Source organism: Netta rufina, assembly GCF_964035555.1.
Source record: "Netta rufina genome assembly, chromosome: Z".
NCBI classification, from domain to species: Eukaryota; Metazoa; Chordata; class Aves; order Anseriformes; family Anatidae; genus Netta; species Netta rufina.
Genome location: NC_140126.1, coordinates 78865030 through 78887874, shown reverse-complemented (window position 1 = coordinate 78887874; position 22845 = coordinate 78865030). Strand labels below are relative to the sequence as shown.

General features: G+C 46.1%; 1 protein-coding gene across 1 annotated transcript; it reads left to right on the top strand.

The window, feature by feature from the left end:
• Positions 1-466: 466 nt before the first annotated feature.
• Positions 467-22747, top strand: FRMPD1 (FERM and PDZ domain containing 1; the record flags this gene model as incomplete). The annotated part of the gene is made up of 16 exons (XM_084305604.1): positions 467-567; positions 1348-1505; positions 3088-3190; positions 3325-3370; positions 6147-6254; positions 9781-9876; positions 12286-12411; positions 13525-13644; positions 13961-14097; positions 15151-15277; positions 15684-15779; positions 16872-17054; positions 17494-17641; positions 18322-19137; positions 20415-21031; positions 22118-22747. 16 exons carry the CDS (start codon positions 467-469, stop codon positions 22745-22747), a joined length of 3612 nt encoding a protein of 1203 aa, XP_084161730.1.
• Between the last annotated feature and the right edge of the window lie 98 nt (positions 22748-22845).

The window sequence follows — 22845 nt, the reverse complement described above, 5'->3', positions numbered from 1 at the left end:
TGCCCAGTGCCAGGACAAGAGGCAGTGGGCACAATCTGAAACACGGGAGGTTCCCAGTGAACATCAGGAAACACTTTTCAACTGAGCAGTAGTAGCACTGGATGCCCAGAGGGGTTTAGAGTCTCCCTTTTTGGAGATATTTAAAACCATCTGGATGTGGTCCTGGGCAGGACCACATTAATTGGAGGTCCCAGGCATTTCCCATAGTCATAAGAAAGCTCGGTTTTCCCTTTCTGAGAGAACAAATTGCAGGATCCAGATACCTTGAGAAAGGACTGCAGAGACTACTAGGTTGTTCTCTGCTATGAGAATTTAATGCAGTATAACCACCACTCTGGACAAAACAAAAGTGCAGGCACGGGAAACAGGAGTTGTGAGTTGGTGGTGTTAAATCTTCTAGGCACTGTTCAGACTTTTCTATCTTTTATGATTTTTTTTTCCTGTGATTTCTGTCACTTTCAGATAAATGGAAGATTTGGAGACTAACTTAATCCAGACACGTAAAGCATGTCGAATAGAGCAAATGGTAGCGAAATGGCTTCATCGCTCCCGGGATGGTGCGTCCAGGTAAACATTGTATTTGTTGATCAGCTTTGATCAGAGACAGCACAAGCTTGTTTCCAGTGAATGTGGAGAGTCATAGGTCGCAGTTCTCGCTCAGTGTTACAGTTCCTTCAAAATATGCATACTGCATTCCATAGAAATAAGCAGTGTTTTCAAGCATCTCCCTCATTTTCAAGTGGGCCAAATGTTCCTTCTTTCACCCATTCCTATTTTGTGAACCATACCTACAGAAACACAATACTGTTCAATGTGAAATGTGCTTCTCTTGAAGATGGGCTTGTAACTCTTGTGTCTTGCCATTGGCCCAGGTCTTAAGGACAAGGCAGTGTTGCATTTGCAAGAGATCGTGGCCCGTATCTGCTTTGCTTTTCTAAGGTCTGTGAATCAAAATTAAACTGGATGGAATCCTGGCAGGAGCTGAGAGCTGCAAATTCTCTCACCACATTGCTGGGTGAAGGTGTTGCTTGGACCCATGGAGGTCAGGGCTTGCTGTGGGGCTCACCTGGATTTCTCCTTCCATGCAACCACTGGACTGAGGTGGCTGAAAGAGTTGTGGCTGCAACTGCCTGGTACTGCTGGCCTGTTATCTTCACACTTCCCTGGAGCCCAGGGGAGCACTGCTGGCCTGCCCACCATGGAGACTCCCATGGGTACCCAAAAGAGTTCTGACCTCTATGTATATTTGTGCAGCCCATTGAAATCAGGGGGTTGTGGAATCTAAGCCCCTTTAATAACATTTTTTCTGACTATATCTTAATTAATCACCAATTTCTTGTCTCACAGTGGCAGACTGCCTGTGACAAATGCCACCACGGATGGCAGAGGCCAGCCTGCCAGCCATGTCAGGCTCACTGTCACGGTGTACAAAGACTTGGTCCTCCATCACTATGGCTTTGAGATTTGCCCAAACCTTCCTCTTACAATTGCATCTGTCACTGCAGGTAAGCACCATTTTCTTCTCCCTACAAGCATATGTGTGAGAAGCCTGAGCTGTCCCAGATAGCCTTTGTGATAAACTTCTGCCAGATGCCTATGGTTAGCACGTGAACCTTGATCTCTGAAGAGAGAAAGCCTGTGTGCCCGTGACATGCAGAGTGCTTGAACATCTGTCTGATTTCTCACAGCACAGAGGAAATCTAAAACAGTGCCAGCTTCACCATGAATTGTTTGGTTGCACTCAGACACAGCTGATCTTGAGAGACACAAAAAGCTGTTTGAAAGAAAAGTTCTTTTTGGAGTTGAATTTGAAATGCCAAGGAAGAATTTTATCTAATCTTACAGTTCTTACTCTGCAGTAAGATCCTGTTGCCGAAAATGCTGTCTGGGCTTAATGCCCTGTAATAGAGAGAGGATCACTGCTAGATACAGGCAGTCTAGCTGGAGTTCTGCTTAGGTCGAGCAAATCAACTCTTCCCCATAAGAAGGGACATAACTCTGCTTCTAAGGTGTTTTTTGTTGTTTGTTTGTTTGTTTGTTTTTCCTAATAGATACACAAAAATCTTGCTTTGTACCCCCATTGGTAACAGTCTGACAGCCAGAGGAAAAACTGCCCAAGCTGGACAGGTAGATGGTGTGGGAAAGGTAGCTGAAGAGTGGTCTGGGCTCTGACTCCAGCAGGCTATGTAGGCTGTGACATCCCCCCATGTGAAACCTGTGACTAAATTAGCTGAATATTCAAGGGTAAAAAGTGTAGATGGAGTGGTTTTTGTTAGGCTCTTCTTTTTTCCTAATCTGAAAGCATCAGTGTTTTAATAAAACAGACACAGAGAAACTTGTCCTTTTAAGTCTTGGCCATGGCTAAAAGTCCTGTGTTTAATTCCAACCCTTTGTCTTTGTGTTCTGTGTTTTTCTGTGTGCCAGGGTGCTGGGTGCTAGTGTGCTATGTGGGCAAACCTGTCTGGTTGAGAAATAAAATACCTTGACCAGTAGGCTTGTGGTAATGGAGCCAGGGGCTGCCTGCACAATTCTGTTCTTCAGACCAGAAGTCTGCCTGCTCTGTAGCCTCTTGGGTCCTGTGGCTGTTAGTCTTCAGAAAACCTCTTTGTGGGTCTTCCCAGCAACCAGTGTGGTTGAAAAGACCTCCATGCTCTCCTGGGTGGCCAAGGGCCATCATTATGCCAGGAGCGTAGCCTCTCTTTCCCAGGGAGAGGTGTAGCAGGCAGTCTGGTGATCCCTCTCAGTCATCCTGTGGCCTCCCAAGATCCTATGAACATCCCCACTATGCCCAAGGCACACAGTGCCTGTGAGTGCTATATAATGCACTGTGACAATGGACAAGGCATGCACAAGAGGGTTGCTAAGAGGTTTGGTGGCCAGAGAGCAGCCCAGGCTAGGTGGTGTGAATACAGGCTGAGTGTACCAGCTCACATCAGGGCCCCAAGCCTCTTGGCCCCTTTTTATTTTGCCACACAGAGGGAGTTGCTGAGGCAAGCGGGTGGTGGGTGGGAAGAGGAGAGCTCAGTGTGCATCCCCCGGGAAGGAGGTCTGCCAGTCCATGACTAACAGTGTGCCAATTGTCCACAGGGAGCACTGCTGATGGGAAGCTGCTGCCAGGTGACCAGCTCCTCCGGATAAACTCCACCATGGTAGAGGACATGTCCATTGAACGGGTGGCTGACATGATCAGGTATGGTCCTGTTCACCCTGTCCGGACAAGGGGACGGGGGCAAAGAGTGGAAGTGTGGGAACCCACTTTCACCAGGGTTTACAACGGTACGAGCAGCTGCTGACCCTGGCTGATTGCATCTGTCTCTGTTACAGGGAGGCTGGTGACGAGCTCTTCCTAACCGTCCTGCGCAGCACGTCGGTAAATGGCTTCTCGAGCACTCTCAGCAGCTGTGCTTCCCATCCTGGGCAGCCCTGGGAAGGTGGGGCGGATGGGGTGGCTTGCAGGATGCATGGGCTTGGCCGAAGCTGTGAGGGAGCTGCAAGGAACTACTGTGCACACCTGTGCCTTTTGAAGAGCTTCTAGGGATAATCAGTGGTAATGCCTCACAGCTCCCCTGGTCAGGGGGCAAGAGCCCCCACAGAATCTGCCCCATGCGGGGGGCTCAGTGAGTGACTTGGAGCTAGAGGCATCCTGAGAAGGGCTCAGGAGGTGCCTGGCCATGGTTCTGCATCAGCCGCCTGTGAGCCAGGAGGGCATGGCCATGGGGAGGCCTCCCCCAAGGCCACAGGCATCTCACCCAGCATGCCATGTCTCGTGTCAGCCTGCCAGGAGCAGCATGGGTGCTACCCACGTGCCACAGCTGTCTTGGCCCCAGAGGGGTCAGGAAGCCTTCTACACTCCAGGACTTGTAAGGCAAACGCTGAGGCTGTGGAATCCCCCCCCACCACCCTGTCCTCACCCTCAGTGCTCCTTTAAAGCTCTTGAGTTTTTCTCAAGCCTCGGGTGCTTTCTAGCACTCCTTCTGACTGTGGGAAAACGTTTATCCCTTTTTCTCTGGGCTCTGCCTGCCTATTCAGTACTGAATCACCTGAGGATTCAGTACTAATCACCTGAGGATTTCCCCTTGATAGTTCAGCAGGCCCTGTGACTGAGCTGAGCAAAGGGCTGGCCTATAAATTCCTCCCCTGCTCTTTACTCTTCCATCTCTCTCCTGAGCAAGCAAGCCTGCTTGTGCCGGCTGGGTTGTGCTTCCCTGATCTATCTCTAGGAAGGTCTGGGACCTGGGTGTTGATCCTACTTTGGGAAGAGAAGCCAAGTTTTAGTGCAAACTTTAGTGCTGGTTGCCCATTCCTACAGTGTAAAAATCACCAGCAGGGGTGTACTGCCAGCATAAATTGTGTGCCAACATAGATTTCAAAGTGGGTAAAAGCTGAGCTGCAAAGCAAGGACAAAATTGGGTTTGTGTGCTTTTTGGCTTCTTTTGATGTATGACAGTGGCCTGTAGGAGATAATTTTTTTCCCTCTAGCAAAGCATTTTGGGAAGTTATTTTCGTTTGATTGTTTGGACTTTTAAATTTAGCTCTGTTCTTTGAAAAAAGAAAAATGTTTGGTTTCCTTCAGAATTGTTGCTGGAGCTCTCAGGCTTAAGGTTAATGAGGTTTCTTGACAGTTCAGTGAAAATGCACTAAAGACAAAGCCTCCTAAATACCTTTTTCCTGCACAAAGTCTCCTAGGTGTTGGCATTGAACAGATGTGCACAAAGCCAAAGTAACAGAAAAGTGTTAGGCAAATCCCGTTAGTGGTGGCTTCCTGTCTTTTATTAATTTGATTTCCCATGTCCAGTACATCAGTAAGTCTTGCCAATGCTTGGTCTAGCTTTGGAGATAAAAGATAAATGAGAGATGTACAAGACTTGAATGTCAGCCAGCAAGGGGAAATGCAACTGCTTTTCAGAGAAAAAGAGATTAGAAAAACCCTTTATGAGATTTGGAAAAACCCTTCACAGGCCTTTATGCATTGCTTTAGAAGCAAATGGGACACAAATCCATTTTTGTCTTTTCCTTTGCAGGTCACTTTAAGGACACCTCCAAGTACAGCCACAGCTTATCTCTTGGGTTTGGGGTTGGCTCTTGCCCCACTCTGAAGGCAGCTGTGCTTAGAGCTGAGAGGTAACAAGTCCCACTGATGGCTATCAGACCCTCTGACGTGGCTGCTCTGGCCATGCCAGACAGGATGGTCCAGGCTTTCCTGGGAGTAGCTGATGGGCATGATGCTCTCTGTGCCCTGGCAGTCTCTAGAAGGACTTGCTGGCAGGGCACAGAGACTCCTGCCCACCTCTCTTCCTCTGTCCTTGCCAAATGCGCTTGGAGTAAGATGATTCTGTGGCAGGCTGGGAGGCATTTGTGCCTCTGCTGAGACTGTGATAAGTGCTCCACCTGGAAGCTGTTTGGGTGGATACTAAGAGATGCTGTCTCTGATCACCTGTTGGCATCTCTGTAGGGAATATCATGGTTTACAAGAGGAAGGACCTATTGGTACAAAAACCTAGTGGTTCCGGTTCCGAAGCTCATGTTATCTCTTGTGAAAGTGTCATGGTGAAATTGTGGTTATGTGACAGCAGCACGATGACATCAAGTTGTCTTTTTAGCCTTGCAGCTTTCTTAAAACACTTGCAATAGGTCAGTATGCTCTAGAAATTGCATCAGTGCTACATACACTGCTGTGTTCATGTGATATGCTGATAGAAGAGTTTTCGTCTATGACTTCAAGCACTCTGTGTGTGACAGTTTATGGTATCCTGTGTTGATACCCATCACAAGCCAGCTGTTGGGTTAACAGGTTTTCTGCAGGATCCTGGTTTCGTTGCAAGAGCTGGGCAGATGCTTAAACACAGTAACTGTACAAATATGTAGCGAAATTGGTTGTGCACAGTATGTGTTGCATGTTTGTCCACTTGTTATTGGGCAGCTGGGTTTGGGCTCAGTGACTGCCCAGATAGGTCTGAAATCCTGCAGCATGCCTGGATTGTGCAGGAAGATGAGAGGCTCCTAACGTCTCCCGCTTCTGTAGGTGCGAGGTGGTGTGGTGGAAGCAGCATTGGCTGTGATTGCACCCATGACTATACTGTGGGCTGCTCCTTCTGTGCATAGGTACAACAGGCCAAGCTGCCAACTGAGTGCTGTTATCTTTTCAGGGTGGGCCTAAGTCATCGTTCCTCACTGCAGAGAAGAGGGCAAGGCTGAAAACAAACCCTGTGAAAGTACGTTTTGCAGAGGAAGTGCTGGTGAATGGACACACACAGGTCAGTGGGGTATGGCTGCACATGGGCACTGTGAGCACTGTGTGCTGAGAAGAAATGGGTCCCATGCTGGGCTGGGTCAACATGGCCAGGACCCACAGAGTGGCTGTACCTTCACTGTGCTTGTCTGACTTGGATTTTCATCCAGGCATTTGGTCCCATCTTGTTTCCTGTGCTCCTCGGTGAAGTGCTGGCATCTCCAGAAGGCTTTATCTTTCATTTTCTTATTAGGGCTAATGAAAAATATCTGCATGTGCTAATTCTATCCTTTTGCCACTTAAAGTTTAAGTAAACTTTATGCAAGCATTAGACAGCTGTGACACTGCCACCAAGGGATGTACTAGTCATCTCTTGAATTGCCATTCTCTCCGTAGTAAACCTAGACTAAAGTTTGGGCATGACAAATCCTAACCCTAAAGATAAGAGGTGAATCCTGCTGTCAGTGCTGGTTCTTTCTCTGCCAAAGTACCTGGGTTATCTCCTCCTGGCCCTGGCCAAATGTATCGTGGCCCTGAAAAACTGCAGACTCCTGTTTCAGTAAATACACCACTCTTATGATCTTAATGGAGCATTAATGCTGATGACTAAATTATCTCTATGGCAATTGGAAGGAACCCAGAAGCTGCCTTTTGCAGTTGAAACCTGAAACATAACAATTATGTTTAGAAACATAAATTGTTGATGAGCCTCAGCACTACCCAGCCTCCATTTTATGTTACGAGCGCAGTACGTATTTCCATACAGCTGAATGATATGCAAGAGTCAGGTCCCTCAGGATCATGAAGTCAGCATCAGTCAATGCATTACTAGAACCTGTGGGCCTAGCTGTAATCTGGAGTAAATCAAGCTTGTACCAGACAAAACATGAGGGGTACAGGCTTAAGCAATAGGTGAGGCTTTCAGAATGAATTTGTAGTAGTCTATCAGAGCCTGCATGAAAGGAGAGAAATCCCATCTTGGATATTCTGGTCAGCTAATTGGATCTGACCAGGAAAGTGATGATACTTAAACTGTAGATGAGAATTTATATATAGATTTCAAGTTCTGGCTGTACAAGGTGATATTAATATGACAATATGTGGAGCTACTAGAAAAATATTGGATTAGATGTAAACCAGCACAACTTTTCTGAAATTCTTGGAGGAAGCAAAGGCTGTCAAAAATGTGATGTGTTCATGTTACTTAGCATGAAAGAGTTAGAGCTTGTGCTCAGGAGCAGTGGCAATGTTTGCTCATTTTTCTCAGTGGTGACTGTAAGTTGTTTGAACCCAACAAAACAGGCAGTGGAGAAACAAGGAACAAAATTCAGAAGTGTCTTTATATTCTTACTTGTGGTACTTACATGGCATATGGACTCACTATCAAAAGCAATTAAGGTTGTGAGATTTATAAGGTGTTGCACAGCAAATGAAACATAAGAGAGGTCATCTTCAAAATGCCATTTTCAACCTTGGGAATGTCGTGAGAAGTAGAATGAACTGCTTTAAAATTGGAGGAATATGCTGCTTCGAGAACATAAACATGTGCTGAATGTCAAGTCCAAGGATGGAGGAGTAAGCTTTCTCAGGACGGAAGAAGAACAAGAACAAGGCTGAAAACAAGAAGGAAGGTGCAAATAACCTCTACTAAAGGAAGAACTCTAGACAGCTCCAGAAAGAATATAATATGTTCCCAGTTCTTTCACAGAGCATTCAAGGGAGGTGCTTTTTTGGTAGCATGGATGATTTAAGTATGTCTCGAGCTGAAGGCATGGCTGCTGCCAGTGGGAGGAAAGTGTCAGAGTGGGAGGTTAGTGCCCAGTAACAGGAAGATGTCTTTTCTGACAGCCATTTCTCCTTCTCTGATAAGGCGGGAGGATAGCTCTCAGCTTTTCTGTATCTGTCAGGTCTTCCTATGCTATGTGGGAACCAGACAGTGGGCATATCTGGGCCATGTGCAGCTGTTGAACTAGCCGGAGATACCTGGCAAAGGTATTTGTTAGGCTCTCCTTCCCTTGCTCTGTCCTGGGAACATACTTACAGAATAAGTGGTGCCATAAAAGACAGTTGTAAAAGTAGAGAAAGATTTTCATTTGATAGGCTTGAGGAGTGGAGCCATGTGAACCTCATGAAGTTCAGAAGGGCCAAGTGCAAGGTGCTGCACCTGAATTGGGGCAATCACCAATCAGAACAGACTGGATGATGAATGCAGCCCTATGGAGAAGTATATGAGGATATTAGTGGATGAAAAATTATATATGAGCTGGCAGTGTGTGCCTGCAAAAATCTAGTCATATACTAATATCCACTCTGGTGGTTTTACCTGTCTGGGCAGCCCAAATCCACCATAACTCAAAAGAAAAGCAAGAAGAAGGTATGCTGGAAAGAAAAAAGAAAAACAAGTCACAGGTTGAGATAAGGATAATTTAATTAAAAGGAAAAGGAAGAGGGGAAAAAACAAGCAAAGGCTGTGTGGAAGCAGAGAGAGAAGAAAAAAAAATCTACTTTCCATCAGTAAGCGATGTTCGGTCACAGACTGTGATGCAGGGCCCTAATAAGCGTAACAGTTGTTTGCAAGGAGAGATGTCTTCATAACGAGATCCCCCCATCTCGTTCCCCTTCCCTACCTTTTATTGCTGAGTGTGACGCTGTATGGTATGGAATATCCCTTTTGTTTAGGTCAGCTGCCCTGGTGGTGTCCCTTCCCACCTCTTGCCCACCCCCAGCAGGGTGGCTCTGTGGGGTTTGGAGGGAGTCCAGCCAGCACTGCTCAGCAATAGAAAAAACACTAGTGTGATACCAACGCTGTTCTAACTGCACGTGCAGAGCACAGCACTGTGTGGTTTGCTGCAGGAAAGGTAGCTCCATCCCAGCCAGACCCAGCACACCTACATAAACAGAAGCATGGCATCGAGGGAGGTGATTCTCACCCTCTTCAATGGTCTCATGAGACCCTGCCTGGAGTGCTGTGTTCAGCCCAGGAAGCAAGACACAGACCTGCTAACGTAGGTCCAGTGGAGGGTCACAAAAATGATCAGAGGGCTGGAACACCTCTTGTGTGAAGAAAAGCTGAGAGGGTTGTTCAGTGTGGAGAAGGATCTTAGGAGACCTTATTGCAGCCTTTCAATATTTTCAATGGGGGTTTATAAGAAAGATAAAGAGAGGCTTTTTACCAAGACCTGTAGTAATAAGACAAGGGGGTAACAGTTTTAAACTAAAAGAGGGTTGATTTAGATTAGACGTAAGGAAAAAATTTTCTGCTGTGAGGGCAGTGAGGCACTGAAACAGGTTACCCAGAGAAGTTGTGGAAGCCCTGTCCCTGGAGATGTTCAGGGCCGGCTTGGATGGGGCTTTGAGCAACCTGATCTAGCAGAAGGTGCCCCTCCCTGTGGCAGATGGATTGGATCTAGGTGGTCTATAAAGGTCTCTTTCAACCCAGACCATTTTATGGTTTATACTAGGATGTATTGTGTCAGGCAGAGCAGCCTGGTGCCCAGAGGCATAATGTCTAATGATTAATTACTGTTTTCTTTTTTGTTGATGTTCTGCAGGGGAATTCTCTTCTTTGTATGCCAAACGTTCTCAAGGTATACTTGGAAAATGGGCAGACAAAAGCTTTCAGGTTTGAGACAAGCACTACCGTAAAGGTAACTTGGTTATCTGTCTTCATTCCCACCACCTCTATTCAGTCCAGTTGCGACAGTGCGTGTAGTGGAACTTGCAACCTCTTAGTTGCACTGGCCAGCTGGTGCCAATTGGATTGTCAACTGCTGCTGATCAAGCTGGATTTTCCTTGTCCTTCCTGAAGGGGAAGCGTTACTTTGGTTCTTTTTCTTCTCAGCAACTGGTTTTCACAGAACTTACAGGAGCTTGGCTAGGAGACCACTACAACTTTGTTAAGTGTGGTTGAAGTTGTGCAAGAAGACAGCTTGCTTGGAGGACTGACAGATCACCAGCTGTCCACACAAACTTTGCTTTCCTAGGAAGCCACATGACCAAATGCAGAGGAGAAGGTTGTTTAATACAGCACTGATGATGTGCATACCTGAGAAGGAGAAAAAGTTTCCTGGTCTGGGACGTGGAGAGTGGAGTCCAGGTGTGGGTATTGTGTGAGCTCAGCAAGTGCACTTTTGCCTTGTTATTTGAAGCCCACGTCCATGTTGCAGCCTCATTTCTGCATTGGTGAAAACATCTTCCCTGCAGGGACTTGAAAACCAATGAACCCCTTGAGATGAAAAGCAGCACCACCTCCCTAGGATTAGTTGTGCTTGGAAGCATCACAGATGAGTTAACCATTATTCTCTTCAAAGTACAAGGCACCAGATTCTAAAGCCATTAATACAACACTTTCCATAATTGTCTTATTTAGATTGAGGCCTAAAAACTGTTTTTTTTTTCTGGCCTGATCTGCAGTATTGCTCACTGTTTCTGTTGGAGTTAATGAACTTGGCTCGTTGACATTGATAGCAGGCCGTAATTTCTTTTAAGTGTTAAGTATTATCCTGCAGCAGTGCAGTCACTGTGGAAAGATATGTGATGACCAGACTAGAGATAATTGGGCTGGAAGAATATTCAGGGCAAAGCAAGGAGAATTTATTTGTAATGCAATGAAAATTTTCTTGAAGAAGAATTTTATTGTCTGCTTCATCCCAACTTCACAAAACTGTTGTGGTCTACTCATGCAGTGAAGTCCCTGCAAACCTTGTGAGAATCATTTGCTGAGCAAATAAAAAGAAAAAAGTGTAATAAAACAAGGAGGCAGTGAGGAGGTGGGGCATGAGTTGAAAAAGGATTTGAATGTACACCTGCAAGGGATTTATTTCTAAAAGATGGATTAGCTCCTCATGTTTGACTTGAGTTTCTCACCTCTAACCTGGAACAACCTTTTTTGTACTGGAGTTGAGTGAAACCCTCACCAGCATCCTCACAGTAACACTCAAATGTGTAAAATACTTCCTGAAATAATTGTTTTCTAAAGTTCCTTTGTTGTGTTAGAGATCCTTGCATAAAACTGATACAAGTCAAATATTTATGCTCACCCCATGAGAACTGAATGCATTGAAGGAGTTCTGTTTCAGTTTGTACTTAGTCAAGCCTTTCATAATGTTTTCTGTTTGCCAAAAACCCATTTATTTCCATGACGCTTAGTATTCCAACAGAACTCTTCATATAACTGAAATATTACATCAAATTTGGTAAGATTTTCACTAATGATTATGGTTTCAAATTCTTGGGGTTTGGTGGAGAAAAATGTTTTTCACCAGTTCTTTTCACTTTCTTCAAAAAGTATTGTAGAGTTCTAGAAAGCTAGAATGGTTAACAGCAAACAATTGAACTGAAGGTGACAAAGTGTTCAAAACCACCAAACTTAAAAACCGTAATGCAAAAACTTTGGACATGAAGCAGCCCAGGCAATGCAATTCTAGGAAATTAATTTGATGCCTACCACATCTTGAAGATTTGCATCTTATTGCACTCTTAGCAAGCTGCAGTTTCCCTCCCTTGACCTCCTGACCTACTAAAAATAATGTGTTTTCCTGCCTTCATCTGTTCTTCCCATGCTTCCCCTGCAGTTCCTTTGGCTCCCTTCATTGCCCGCTGGATAGCATCAGTGGACATGGGTGGCTCTGAACACTGTCCTGCCTGGCCGATGTACGCTTTTGTTGCTTGGCTGTCCTGCTGGGATAGCACAGCAGCTAACCACCAAGCTTGCGTGTGGCATCACAGAGAGTCTGTCATCATCTGTACCTCCACTTCTGATGAACTTACAGGCTTTCTCTAACCTTGAGACCTCTGTGGTCTAGATCATTGTGTTCAGAAGTTGTCAGTGAAGAAAGGAAGGCACTGGTTTACTGTGAAACACCACTAAAAAATCTGCTGCTGTGTTGCTGCAGCAAGCTTGTTCTTGGCTGTGGAGACTCTTGGGTTTGGCCGCTGCCTTTTTTATTGCTTTCCCACACAGCTTCCAGAGGCTGACTGGAATCATCTACCCTGAGTGTGCTAGTATTGATCAACAACTATAATTATTTGACCATCCATGTGCCTTCCCTTCCCAGGATATTGTTCTCACCTTGAAGGAGAAGCTCTCTATCCGGAGCATTGCACACTTCGCCCTCACCCTGGAGGAGCAGTACAATGCAGCAAAGGTCCACTTGCTGCATGAGGAGGAGCTCATTGAGCAGGTGTGGAGAACCCCTTGCGTGGCCCCACAGCCGTGCTAGGGGGCACTGATACCAGTGAGTTGTAGCTAGTGAGGTGCAGAGAAGGCCCAACTCCGCAGGTGTCACAAGAGAATGGGCTTTGCCCCATCTCCAGAGAGAGATGCTTCCCTCTTCTCTCTGCTTTTTGCATGTGTTACCACTGCATTAGCCAGAGCCCCCTGAGAAACAGAGCTTTCAGAAGTGCCTTGCTCCCTTTAGAGAACTTGCAAAGCAATACCCACAGGCTGATAGGGCTTGGATTACGTAGAGCAATCAGGGAACAAGTATGTTTTGTGCCACCTATCAGACAGGCCCATCAACACAGAGGATCAGTTGAAATTGTCTTAAAATAGCTGTGTATTGAGCCATTTGCAGTTTCCTTGATAGTCAAAGAGAGTTAACCCAGCCAAACAACAACTTTGATCAAGCTCCTAGCAAGGAAACAAATATGTTGCTAGCTCTGTTAGTAATTCTGAGCTAATCTTATGTGGGAGAATGAGTCTACTTGTGAGTCAACAGTATGAACATGACGCTTTGCTGGTTGGTGATCCACTGTAATGCAGAGAGGTTTGGTAGCTAATACCATCTATCCCTTAAGCATGTGTCTGAGAATTTCTGTGTAGATTTTGTTGATTAACTTTTACTGGATTTGCCCAGAATTAAATATGCTAATATATAACCTAGGGATTTTACATTGTAGTGAAATTATGATGATGATCCAAGTGTCTGCTTTGGGCTGCTGTATCTGAAGACTAAACTTTAAAGCAGAGAAACCTGCCCCTTTGCAATTTTCATATGGCCTTGAAACCTCTGTCATGCTTATGCTACAAATATGAGATCAGTAGATACTAATAAAGTTCTATCAAATGCTGTTTGGGCACTACCACAGGAAGAAGCGAAAACCAGAAAAAGAATCTAAGATATAAATACAGAAGCATCTCCCCGTGTTTGCTAAGGACAGTGGCTGATCTGCAGCCATCCCACTTGCCAGTGCTTTGAATGATTTCTGTGAGTTCATATGAGCCAGGTGCTCAGTATGCATGTATGGAGGGACTGCACCAGTTGTTCTGGCATGATGCTGTTTGTCCATTGCAGGTGGTCCAAAAAAGAGAATCCCACGACTACCGGTGCCTCTTCAGAATTTGCTTTGTCCCAAAGGATCCCTTAGACCTCCTGCAGGAAGACCCAGTTGCCTTCGAATATCTTTACCTGCAGGTGAAATTGAGGCATTTCATAATTCTGGATCTTTTCCCATCCAGTACTCATTTCTTCTTGATGCTGAAGCATGCTTTAAGCCAGTTCAGTTATGTGAATATGAAATGCAGAGCATATAAGAATAAAGCATTTGTACTGAACTTGCAGTAAATTCTTAAATCAGTTTGCGAGCTTGGCTTTTTAACAGAATGACAATGAAATGAGCTGGGTGACTTCCTCTATTTGGCCCATACTAGTCATATAGGAGGTCTTATCCTGACTTCTTTTTGAGCTTTGTAATAGTGACATCATGCTAACTGAGCTGAGTTTGTTCCAGAGCTGCAGCGATGTGCTTCAGGAAAGGTTTGCTGTGGAAATGAAATGCAGTGTGGCGTTACGTCTGGCTGCTCTACACATACAAGAGAGAATCTATGCTTGTGCTCACCCACAGAAAGTATCCTTGAAATACATTGAGTAAGTTCGAAAATTTCTGTGTTACGTTGTGAGTAAGCCTGGAAAAAATAGTGTCATCATCTCTATGTTTGCCTAGTGTTTAGTTCCGGTTAGGAGACTGTTTCTGACCCAAAGAGACTACACTCTGTTCATTTTGCCTGGTGTTTTAACGCAAGGAAGCTAGCTTCCTGAGCCTCCCTGTCTTTAACCTGGTGAGTTGCCTAAATAGTATGGGTATGATAACATCTGAGCATCTCCCTAACCAGGCAGAGATTCTGGTTCAGGAGGGACATCAAATTGCAAATCTCCTGCTTAATTGTGCTTACTAAGGCTGCTTCTGCCAGTATACTGAAATACACAAGCTGTAATTTGGAGAGAGAATAATCACCAACTTTTCACAGTCAGTACTTTACATCCATTCACCCACCAGAACTTTCCCAGAAATACCTAATTTCAGTCCTTACGCGAAATAATAAGATCTGGAAAACTACAGAAAAACCAGCAGGTGTGCTGTGCTGCCTGCCAGTGATGTTAAATCAAACTTTCCCTGAAGACCAGCCCTGCTTTAAGAAATTGTCGTGGGTCAATCATTAAGTAACTGGCATTTGTGCTGTAACTGCACCACAGAGCCAAAACCACCCTATACAGTGCCACTAATTCCCTGTGTACAGCCAGACATACTCGACCATATGTAGTCAGTGGAGAGTGAGAAGCAAGTACAGACAAGTATGCCGTTCTTAGTTGATGGATATTTAATTCTTCAGTTGAGTAAACCTTTCAGCAAAACAGATGTGACAAATTTTTAGGTGTAGGGGACCAGAGATGTTGAAACATGGTAATCTTGTAACCGAAGTAAAGACAGTTTTCATCCTGCGCGTAGCAAGGACAGACAAGACCAATATGTTTACTGACCTTTTAGATTGTTACCTGCGTAACAGTGGAAAAACAGGCGTTTTACATGAGACCACATGTTCCTCCAGCCCCATCAGCTGGCTGCCATTCAGCATGTTCTCTTGTTGCTGTGGGACAGCACAGTTGGGACCTCTTTTGTTCCCCTTCCTGTCTTTCTGTCAGGAGAGACTGGGGAATTGAAAACTTCATCTCACCAACTCTGCTTCGAAACATGAGAGGGAAGGATATCAAGAAAGCCATCAGCTACCATATGAAGCGGAACCAGATCCTGCTGGACCCTCGGCAGAAGGTAGTATGCGTGGCCTGGGTTTGAGGTGCCTCCTGGAATACTGGCAGCATTTCTCAAGGCCAAAGAGGGCATGTCTTTCCTGTGTGGGTCTCTTCTCTATGTGACTGCTTGTTGTGTTTTTTTTTTTTCTCCCCTTGTATTTTCATTTTGTAATCTCTGCAGCATATGCACCCTAATTTCCCCATATAGTGTGTTGTGATGCAGTTTGCTTGTGCAGTTGTCAGATGGTAATTGTGGTAATATAGTATGGTCCTATTCAGATTTATTGCATATGGAAAGCAAGCTTTATGTGTTGGTCAAATACTGTGTCCTGTATGAAAAGAATGTCTTCTAGCCAATAGGCTAGCTGACGAATCTTATTCTCCGTCATGTTTCTAAACAATGTTTCTTGTCTTGCAAAATAAAGCATATGCTCGCAGCAGTCCAAGTGCGTCTGAACTACCTACAAATCCTGAGTGACCTGAAGATGTACAATGGGAAGATCTTTAATGCCACCCTGATGGTACGAGTGCTATTTATCAATGTAATTGGGGTTTGATATGCTGTCTCAGTGCCTCCTCTGTGCATCTTCCGTGCAGTATACTTGGACAATAACTGGAAATCCAGGACACAAGAAGTAGTTTTACCCTTTTTTTCCACCAGTGAACAAGATCAGCTCTAAACCAAAGCAAACCCTATCTAAAGCAAGAATATTTAAATATTGTTCTACACTGTTGACATAAGACTAGCAGCTGAGCCTTCTTCCATGTCTTTGCTTTGATGCTTGTAGAAAATGTAATATTGGCTCTGCTGATGCTGTTTCAATGAGCTCTAGTATAATACCACTCTTCCCCTCCTTGGGACCTCTTGGTAGATATTGGCCAGGGTGTCTGCAAGGGTAACTCAGCGTAGCTCCACTGAAGTCAATAACAAAACAGTTACCTGATAATTATGCATAGTTTCCTAATTGAAGTTTGTGACTGGCCCATCAGATGAAATCTGTCCATGTTTTGAATGTCAAAAGGTATTCAAAGATTAAGATCTGAGCATGTTTCAAAAAACAACTGTTATGAAAATATTTTGGCCAATCTTAAACCTTTCTGTAAAAAAGAATTCTGTTCAGGCAAGAGGTTTCTTGGCTAGTTGCCTCTCCCCATGTGGATCTGTAATGAATGATGGACCACAAACAGTTCATGGAGTGCTGAGCAGTATAGGTGGGTCCAAAAAACACCTTCTTGAAGTTTCTGGCCAGCTCCAGTAGGTCTTACTAGGTCTATCTGGCACAGCCAGCCAGGTGACATTTCTGATAGCAAGCTGCTGCTGACCACCTCTTTGGATCTGTTAGATGCCTGGTGCACCTCTGGGGCCACCTGCCTTGGGGGCACAGGGAAACTTGCGGTCCCCAAGTCAGAGAAGAGAACGGCCAGGAGCAGGTGACCTGACGGCCTGTAAGTAACAAGGGGCTCCCTTTGCAGCTGGCTAGAGTCCAGTTGTAAAGGGAGTCCAGTGTTAAAAGATACCACAAAAGAATGGGTGGCTGAGGAGTCCCTGCCCAGCACAGGCAAATGGGTTCCTGCTTTGATTTCAGCTAAAGATTCAACCTCTCTCCCTACAGCTACAGGACAGAGAATCATACGTTGCATTGCTGGTGGGTGCCAAGTATGGGGTGAGCCAGATTATCAATAGCAAGCTAAACATCATAACAAGTCTGGCAGAGTTTGCAAACATCAGCAGGGTGGAGCTTACAGAGGAGTCTGAGAAAGTGAGCATGGTAAAAATCTACCTACAGGATCTGAAGGTAAGTGGTGCTCTTGTGGTAGCCAGCATGTGGCTGCATCAGGGACAGAGAAAAAGGGGGGAGTCATGCACACTGTCTTTTTTTTTTTTTTTTTTTTTTTTAATTAAATCTGACATTAAGCTGATGGTATCATTAGTACAAAAGGCTTATGAGCTCTCCTTCTGAGTCTATTCTAGGAAGAATACCAAATGAGTGAAGAAAAGTTACTATTCTTGCTGTGCTTTATCAGCGAGACCTATCAAAGAAAACCCAACAAAAATTATTTCTCTTCTTTCTCTGTGTTTCATACAGAAACAGAATGCTGTACAATTATGGCCATATGGGGGAGAAGAAATGTCTTTTCAGTGTGCCGCATGTTCCTGCAGACTGTGGTACAGGTGATGTTTGCCTGTTCTAACGTTGTTGTTTTCTGTTCCCTTACTGGAAAAAAAAAAAAAAGATGCTGACTCTGCTGCTGGAATCAAACAGTGCAAAAGATCTTGTTTGCCTCATCATTGGCTACTACAGACTGTTCGTGGATGCGAATGCCTCCATATTTACTTGGGGAGAGAAAAGACAGCAACCGCACCGTGTCTCAGCTGAAGAAGGTTAATTTGCCAAAGAATGGGGAGAAAGTGGGTGGATCATCCAGCAGTATTGGTGGTGTTATTCCCTCTTAAGAACAGTGTCATGCTAGAACAGTAGCCTGGGAATGAACAGTGACATCTACAAAATGTTGAGACTATCAGCCTTAGTGTCACTGCCATTTTTCCTTGAACCCCAGACATGTTGGGCAGGGGGAAAGAAGCAATGATTATCATCTATTTCCAAGAAGTGGAGGCGGTTTCTGCTATTGAACCTGTTACTGAGCACTTGTGCTTTTACCAGCCTCCAGAACAATTTACCCTCTGGCCAGCATCTGCTGACCAGGAGAAGGAGAGTCTGTTTGCCATGCTGTCCTGTCTCCTGTAAGGATAACTTCAGTCTAATAGGGTTTGCAGGCAGAGGCTTTAGGCAACGTGTTGCCTGGCTGCTTTTCTGCAGCTCCCTTTGGTGTTACTGTGCTGCAGTAAAAGCAGACAAAGCAGGCAGGAAGGACCAAGCCTCCACTTATGGGTTATGATCCTGCAGGTCAGATTGCATCTTTACATTGTTTACTGATGAGGACCTGAAGGCAGAGTTCTCTGGGCTTTGAATCCCTACTCTGTGACCAAGTTTGTAAACCCTTTTCTGGCTGTTCCTCTTTGCCACTGCAAAGGACAGGCTGACAGATGTGTTTAAATCACAGGATACGAATCTCGAACCTGCAGTGATTCTGAAGACTCCTGGGAACTGGATTCCTCCTCAGAGCATTGCTTGGGCATGCCCACAGCATACGGCAGCACCCCTCCTGCGTGCGAGAAGGAGCTGGGAGAGCTTCACAGCCGAGAGAAGGACAGCAGCACAAAGCCCCAGGCTGGAGGAAGTGACCAACACGATGCAGGTGGCAACACAACAGACAGTACATCTGAGGCTTCAGATTCAGCCAACACAGAGAGCCGAGGGTTTAAGACAAGCGGCTCAAGTGACTCAATGGATGCACTGGAGGAAGATGAGTTGGAAGCTTGCTCTTCCTCCAGGCCAGAGTTCTTCCACTTCTACACACCAACTGTACACGAAATGAACAACTCAGATGAGAGTTTCTTTCCTGTTTGTGCTGCAGAAGGCTCCAGCAGGGCAAAAGGCAGGGACTTCTTCTGTTTCTTGCAGGTACCAGAAGCAGAGGAGCATGGATGTGAGCACAGCCCCTGGGAGGAGAGAGGAGTGGACATAGGTGTGTCTATGCTAGGGACCAAGCTATCTGAGAGAAATGCCATGGGCTATTACAGCCTGTGTTGCAGCGTATCCCCTGCAGGCAGTGTAGAGAAGAGCAACATCAGTCACAGCCCTGGAAGAAGGCCTTGGAAAGATGTGTCAGCCCAAGAAGAGGCACGCTGTGGAGCAGAGCAGGTAGCAGAAGCGAGTGATCTCATTTTGGAGCCACCCCCAGGCTTTGGTGACACCAGCTCTGAGGAAGAGTTCTATGATGCTGCAGACAGCCTCAGCCCCCTGGACACCCTGGCAGGTAAACCTGTACCCACCCCACTGCAGGTCACCTCCTGTCCTCACCTTCCTTCCTTCCTTCTCCTAAGCTAGGGTGATGCCTGTTTGCCATGTCAGTCTTCTGGGAAAGAGCATCCTTCAGCTGTTCAGAGTTTTCCCAAGACTGTTGTAAGACCTTTGAACACCCGTTCTCTGCAAGCCACTCTTCATCAAAGAATACTTTACAAAGCTGTCAGTGAACGTGCATATAGAGGTCAGAACAGCAGCTTGGCAGAGAGGTTTGTCATCACATCTAAGCACTCAATCTGAAAAAAAATTGGTTTTCAAATGAGTTTGGCATTCTGGGAAGTCCCCAGGTTTCTGGAGGAATTCCAGAATACCAAAGTATGGCTCTGGCTGATCTTGAAGCCATCATGCTGCAGGAGTAAGTTCTGTGCATCCTTCTGTATAGGCTGAGTCTTTGGTGATGGAAAAGGTAACAAGTTCCAGAAACAGAATGCAAGAAAGATATATGCCTTTGCACTTGCAGACACCTTGATGACAGATATTCCTGTCAGGCACTACCTTCACTCTGCTATTCTTCAAGTTTTGGGAAAGCTGGAAGCAGTAAAACAGCTCATTGCTCCATGCACCCCTGAGATCAAAACAAATTCTGGGGTTAGAGGCACGCTATGTAAATGGGGAGGGTAGACTTATGGCTGAGCAACAGCTCTCTGTAATTGTATTTTCTCACCAAGGAGAGGGTTCTTGTTTTCTGAATTAACCAGCTCTGCTAGCACTAACTGAACTTAAGAATTCATTTTATGTAGTTAAAATAGTGTTGGCTTTTGAGTTCTTGCATGGTGACAATACAATGTTCAGGCACAAAGCTGTCATCTCTGTGTGTCTTTATGGTCTAAATATCCAGGCTGGGAATTTCTGAGGCTTCTCTTCAGTGTTAATAAATCTGCTCCTGTAGGTAATACTCTAGCGTACTGTTTATATCACCAAATTTACAGTCAGACCAAGCGACTTCAGTAAGCGAGGGGAGAGATTATCTATCCAGCTCCTTTCATAACTGATCCTCTACTTCAGTTTTTATAGCCATAGGTCCAAATAAATTTTTCTTGATGTAGCTTGGTCCAAGTCGGTGCAGTAAGAGAGGCTTTCCTTTGGCACTTAGGAAGCAGGCTCTGTTGCCAAACCCTTATGTCTGCAATTGTAGGACTTGAGTTAAAAGCTTTTTGGCCCGCTACGTAGGTTTATCTGTATCCTGCTGCCTGGGGCCATTTTCTGACTTGCATCCTCTTTCCTTGCCAGCAGCCTACAAGATAATGTCCCAGGAAGGTATAGACAACTCCTGCATCCTAAAGAAACCAAGGTGTTACAGCCTGGGGGAAAACCTAATGACAAGGCAGACAGCAAGAGAGAAGAATGGAAAGGAGAAGCAGCTGACATATGCCAAGAGCCTGAGGAAGAGGAGATCTTTTCTGAAAACCAATTATACCTCACAGGTCACTTTCCCACTGGCTTTACCAGACTCCCTGCAGAGCTACTGCACTTGGCCACCCACACCACCACTGCTTGCTCAGCCCCCAGATCCACCATCCCCAGAGAACTTTGAGAAAGATGCAGAATCAGGACTTCCTGCTGCCACCCAGGCCCAGAGAGACACGGCTAGCACAAACCCATCCTCTGACATGATGGAAATGGAACCTGACACCATGGAAACAAAGTCAGTGACTGATTTGGTGGTTTCTTCCATTTCAGCTGTCCGCCTGCAGGGTGACCACAGGGAGGAGAGTGCAGGCATTGCCATACCTGTGGATGACCTTTGTCCAGCACGTGCTGTATACCCACCTTTCTTGTTCCTGGAGGAACCCGTGTACCTTCCCAGGGAACAAAGCAGAGTTGTCCAGGGAAGTCCCACAATGGAGGTAAATACTGGGTGGCCAAGTGCTGAGAGTTGTGTGAGCATCGGAGATTGGCTGGCCCAAGCAGCACTGGGAGGGGAGGGTGAGATGATGGAAGTCAAGCATGAGGCTGGCAATGTCCCTCTGTTCCAGGTCCAAGAGGTGACTTGCCCTGCTAATGAATGTACTCTGCCGTCTTCATGCTGTGTTGCCAGCATGGCCATTCCCCATGGGGTGACACGGGACCAGGATCTGCTTCCTATTGCTGGGGAGCAAGCTGCATGGGAGAAGCCTGTCCTGGCTCCCTGTGAGGAAGGAAAAGCTAACCTTGATGGCTGTGCTGACTATGAGAGTGACCATGCCTCATTGCAGGCAAAAAACAGACAAGAAATAAACAAGGAAGCCTTACAGAAAGTGCTCAGTAAAAATCACATGGGCTTCCCAGATCCAACCCAGCTGTTAACAGATTGCAGCAGCACCTCAGGGGTTGTAACTCGCCTCTCCTGGCTCTCATTTGGTGCGAGATCAGACCTAACATCACCCAGCCCATCTCAGAAGAGAATAGATGCTCCACTAGAGCTTTTGGACTCTCAGAGGACCAGTAGGTGCCTAGAGGTTGATGTTGTCAGAAAGGAGATGCAGATATCCTCAGCTACACTACCCTTTGAGAAAGAGCTGAGAAGCAGACATGGGCTGGATGAAGGGGAGTCCAGAAAAGACACAGAAAATGTTGCTCACGAACAGACCTGGTCTGTTCAGATTTCTCCCAGAGAACAGGTTACAGAAGTGGAGAAAGACTCTCCCCTGACTCCTTCTCAAGGGCTTTCCATCTCCTCAGGCCCAATTCCCTTGGGCTCATTGGAGAAAAGAGCAGGAGACCACGGGACTTCAAATTACTCCTTCCTCTGCTTTAACCAAAAGAAGGATGAGCAGGCACTTTCTGGACCTATCATGACCAGATTTTGGGGATTTTCCATGATGAAGACGTCTCCACCACAATTTGGAATGGACAAGTGCAGCTGTCAGCTATCCTATGTCAGCTGCTTTCACAGGCCTGATGAAGAAGGAGAGCAGGAAACCACCATTCCTATGTGAAGCTTGTTTCTGCAGCCCCTCACCACCCCACCATCCACCAACCGCAGTCTTCCTGGGTCCTCTGTGGACAGTTACCCTGTGACCATCGCTAGGGACAAGGCTATGTGGGACCCTCATGTCCAAGCCCTCAGCCAGCTGAATGACCAAGCACAGATGAGCCCCGCAGACTTCTCCTGCTTCCTGGCCTACACTACAGAGCTCAAGGAGGTTGTGGGAAACCTCTCAGGGAACCAAGCAACCCACCTGCAAGACCGATGTGCTGAGCAGGGTGCTGAGAGCAAGGGTGCCCTTGGCTTAGCCTCCCAGGACCTGCTGTCCAGTTGCAAGGAGCTTCTGAAAATAGAGCGGCCACTTGAAGAGCTGCAGGATGCTTTGAGGGTGACATTTGGGCACCTTGTTCAGCTGGCAGTGGCCTGCTTCCAGGTGACACACTGCCAGCTGTGCAGGCAGAGGCAGCAGGAGCTCAGGGCCGCACTTGTGGATGTGGTAGGCACCTATCACCAGTTTGTGCAGGCTGTTCACCAGCAGCTTCACAGGCAAGGCTGCCCAGACCTGGGCACCAAGCTCCTCACTCGCCAGCACACAGCCCCCACTGCTGCCATGTTTTGCCTCATGCAGCAGTTCAGGGTGCCCCCACTGTTTTGACAGGCCAGTTGGTGGCAGATGGATGCGGTGAGTGGAGAGGAGCTCAGATGTGTTCCCTCCATGCAATACCAGGCTCTCCTGCCTTGGATGTTTAGACC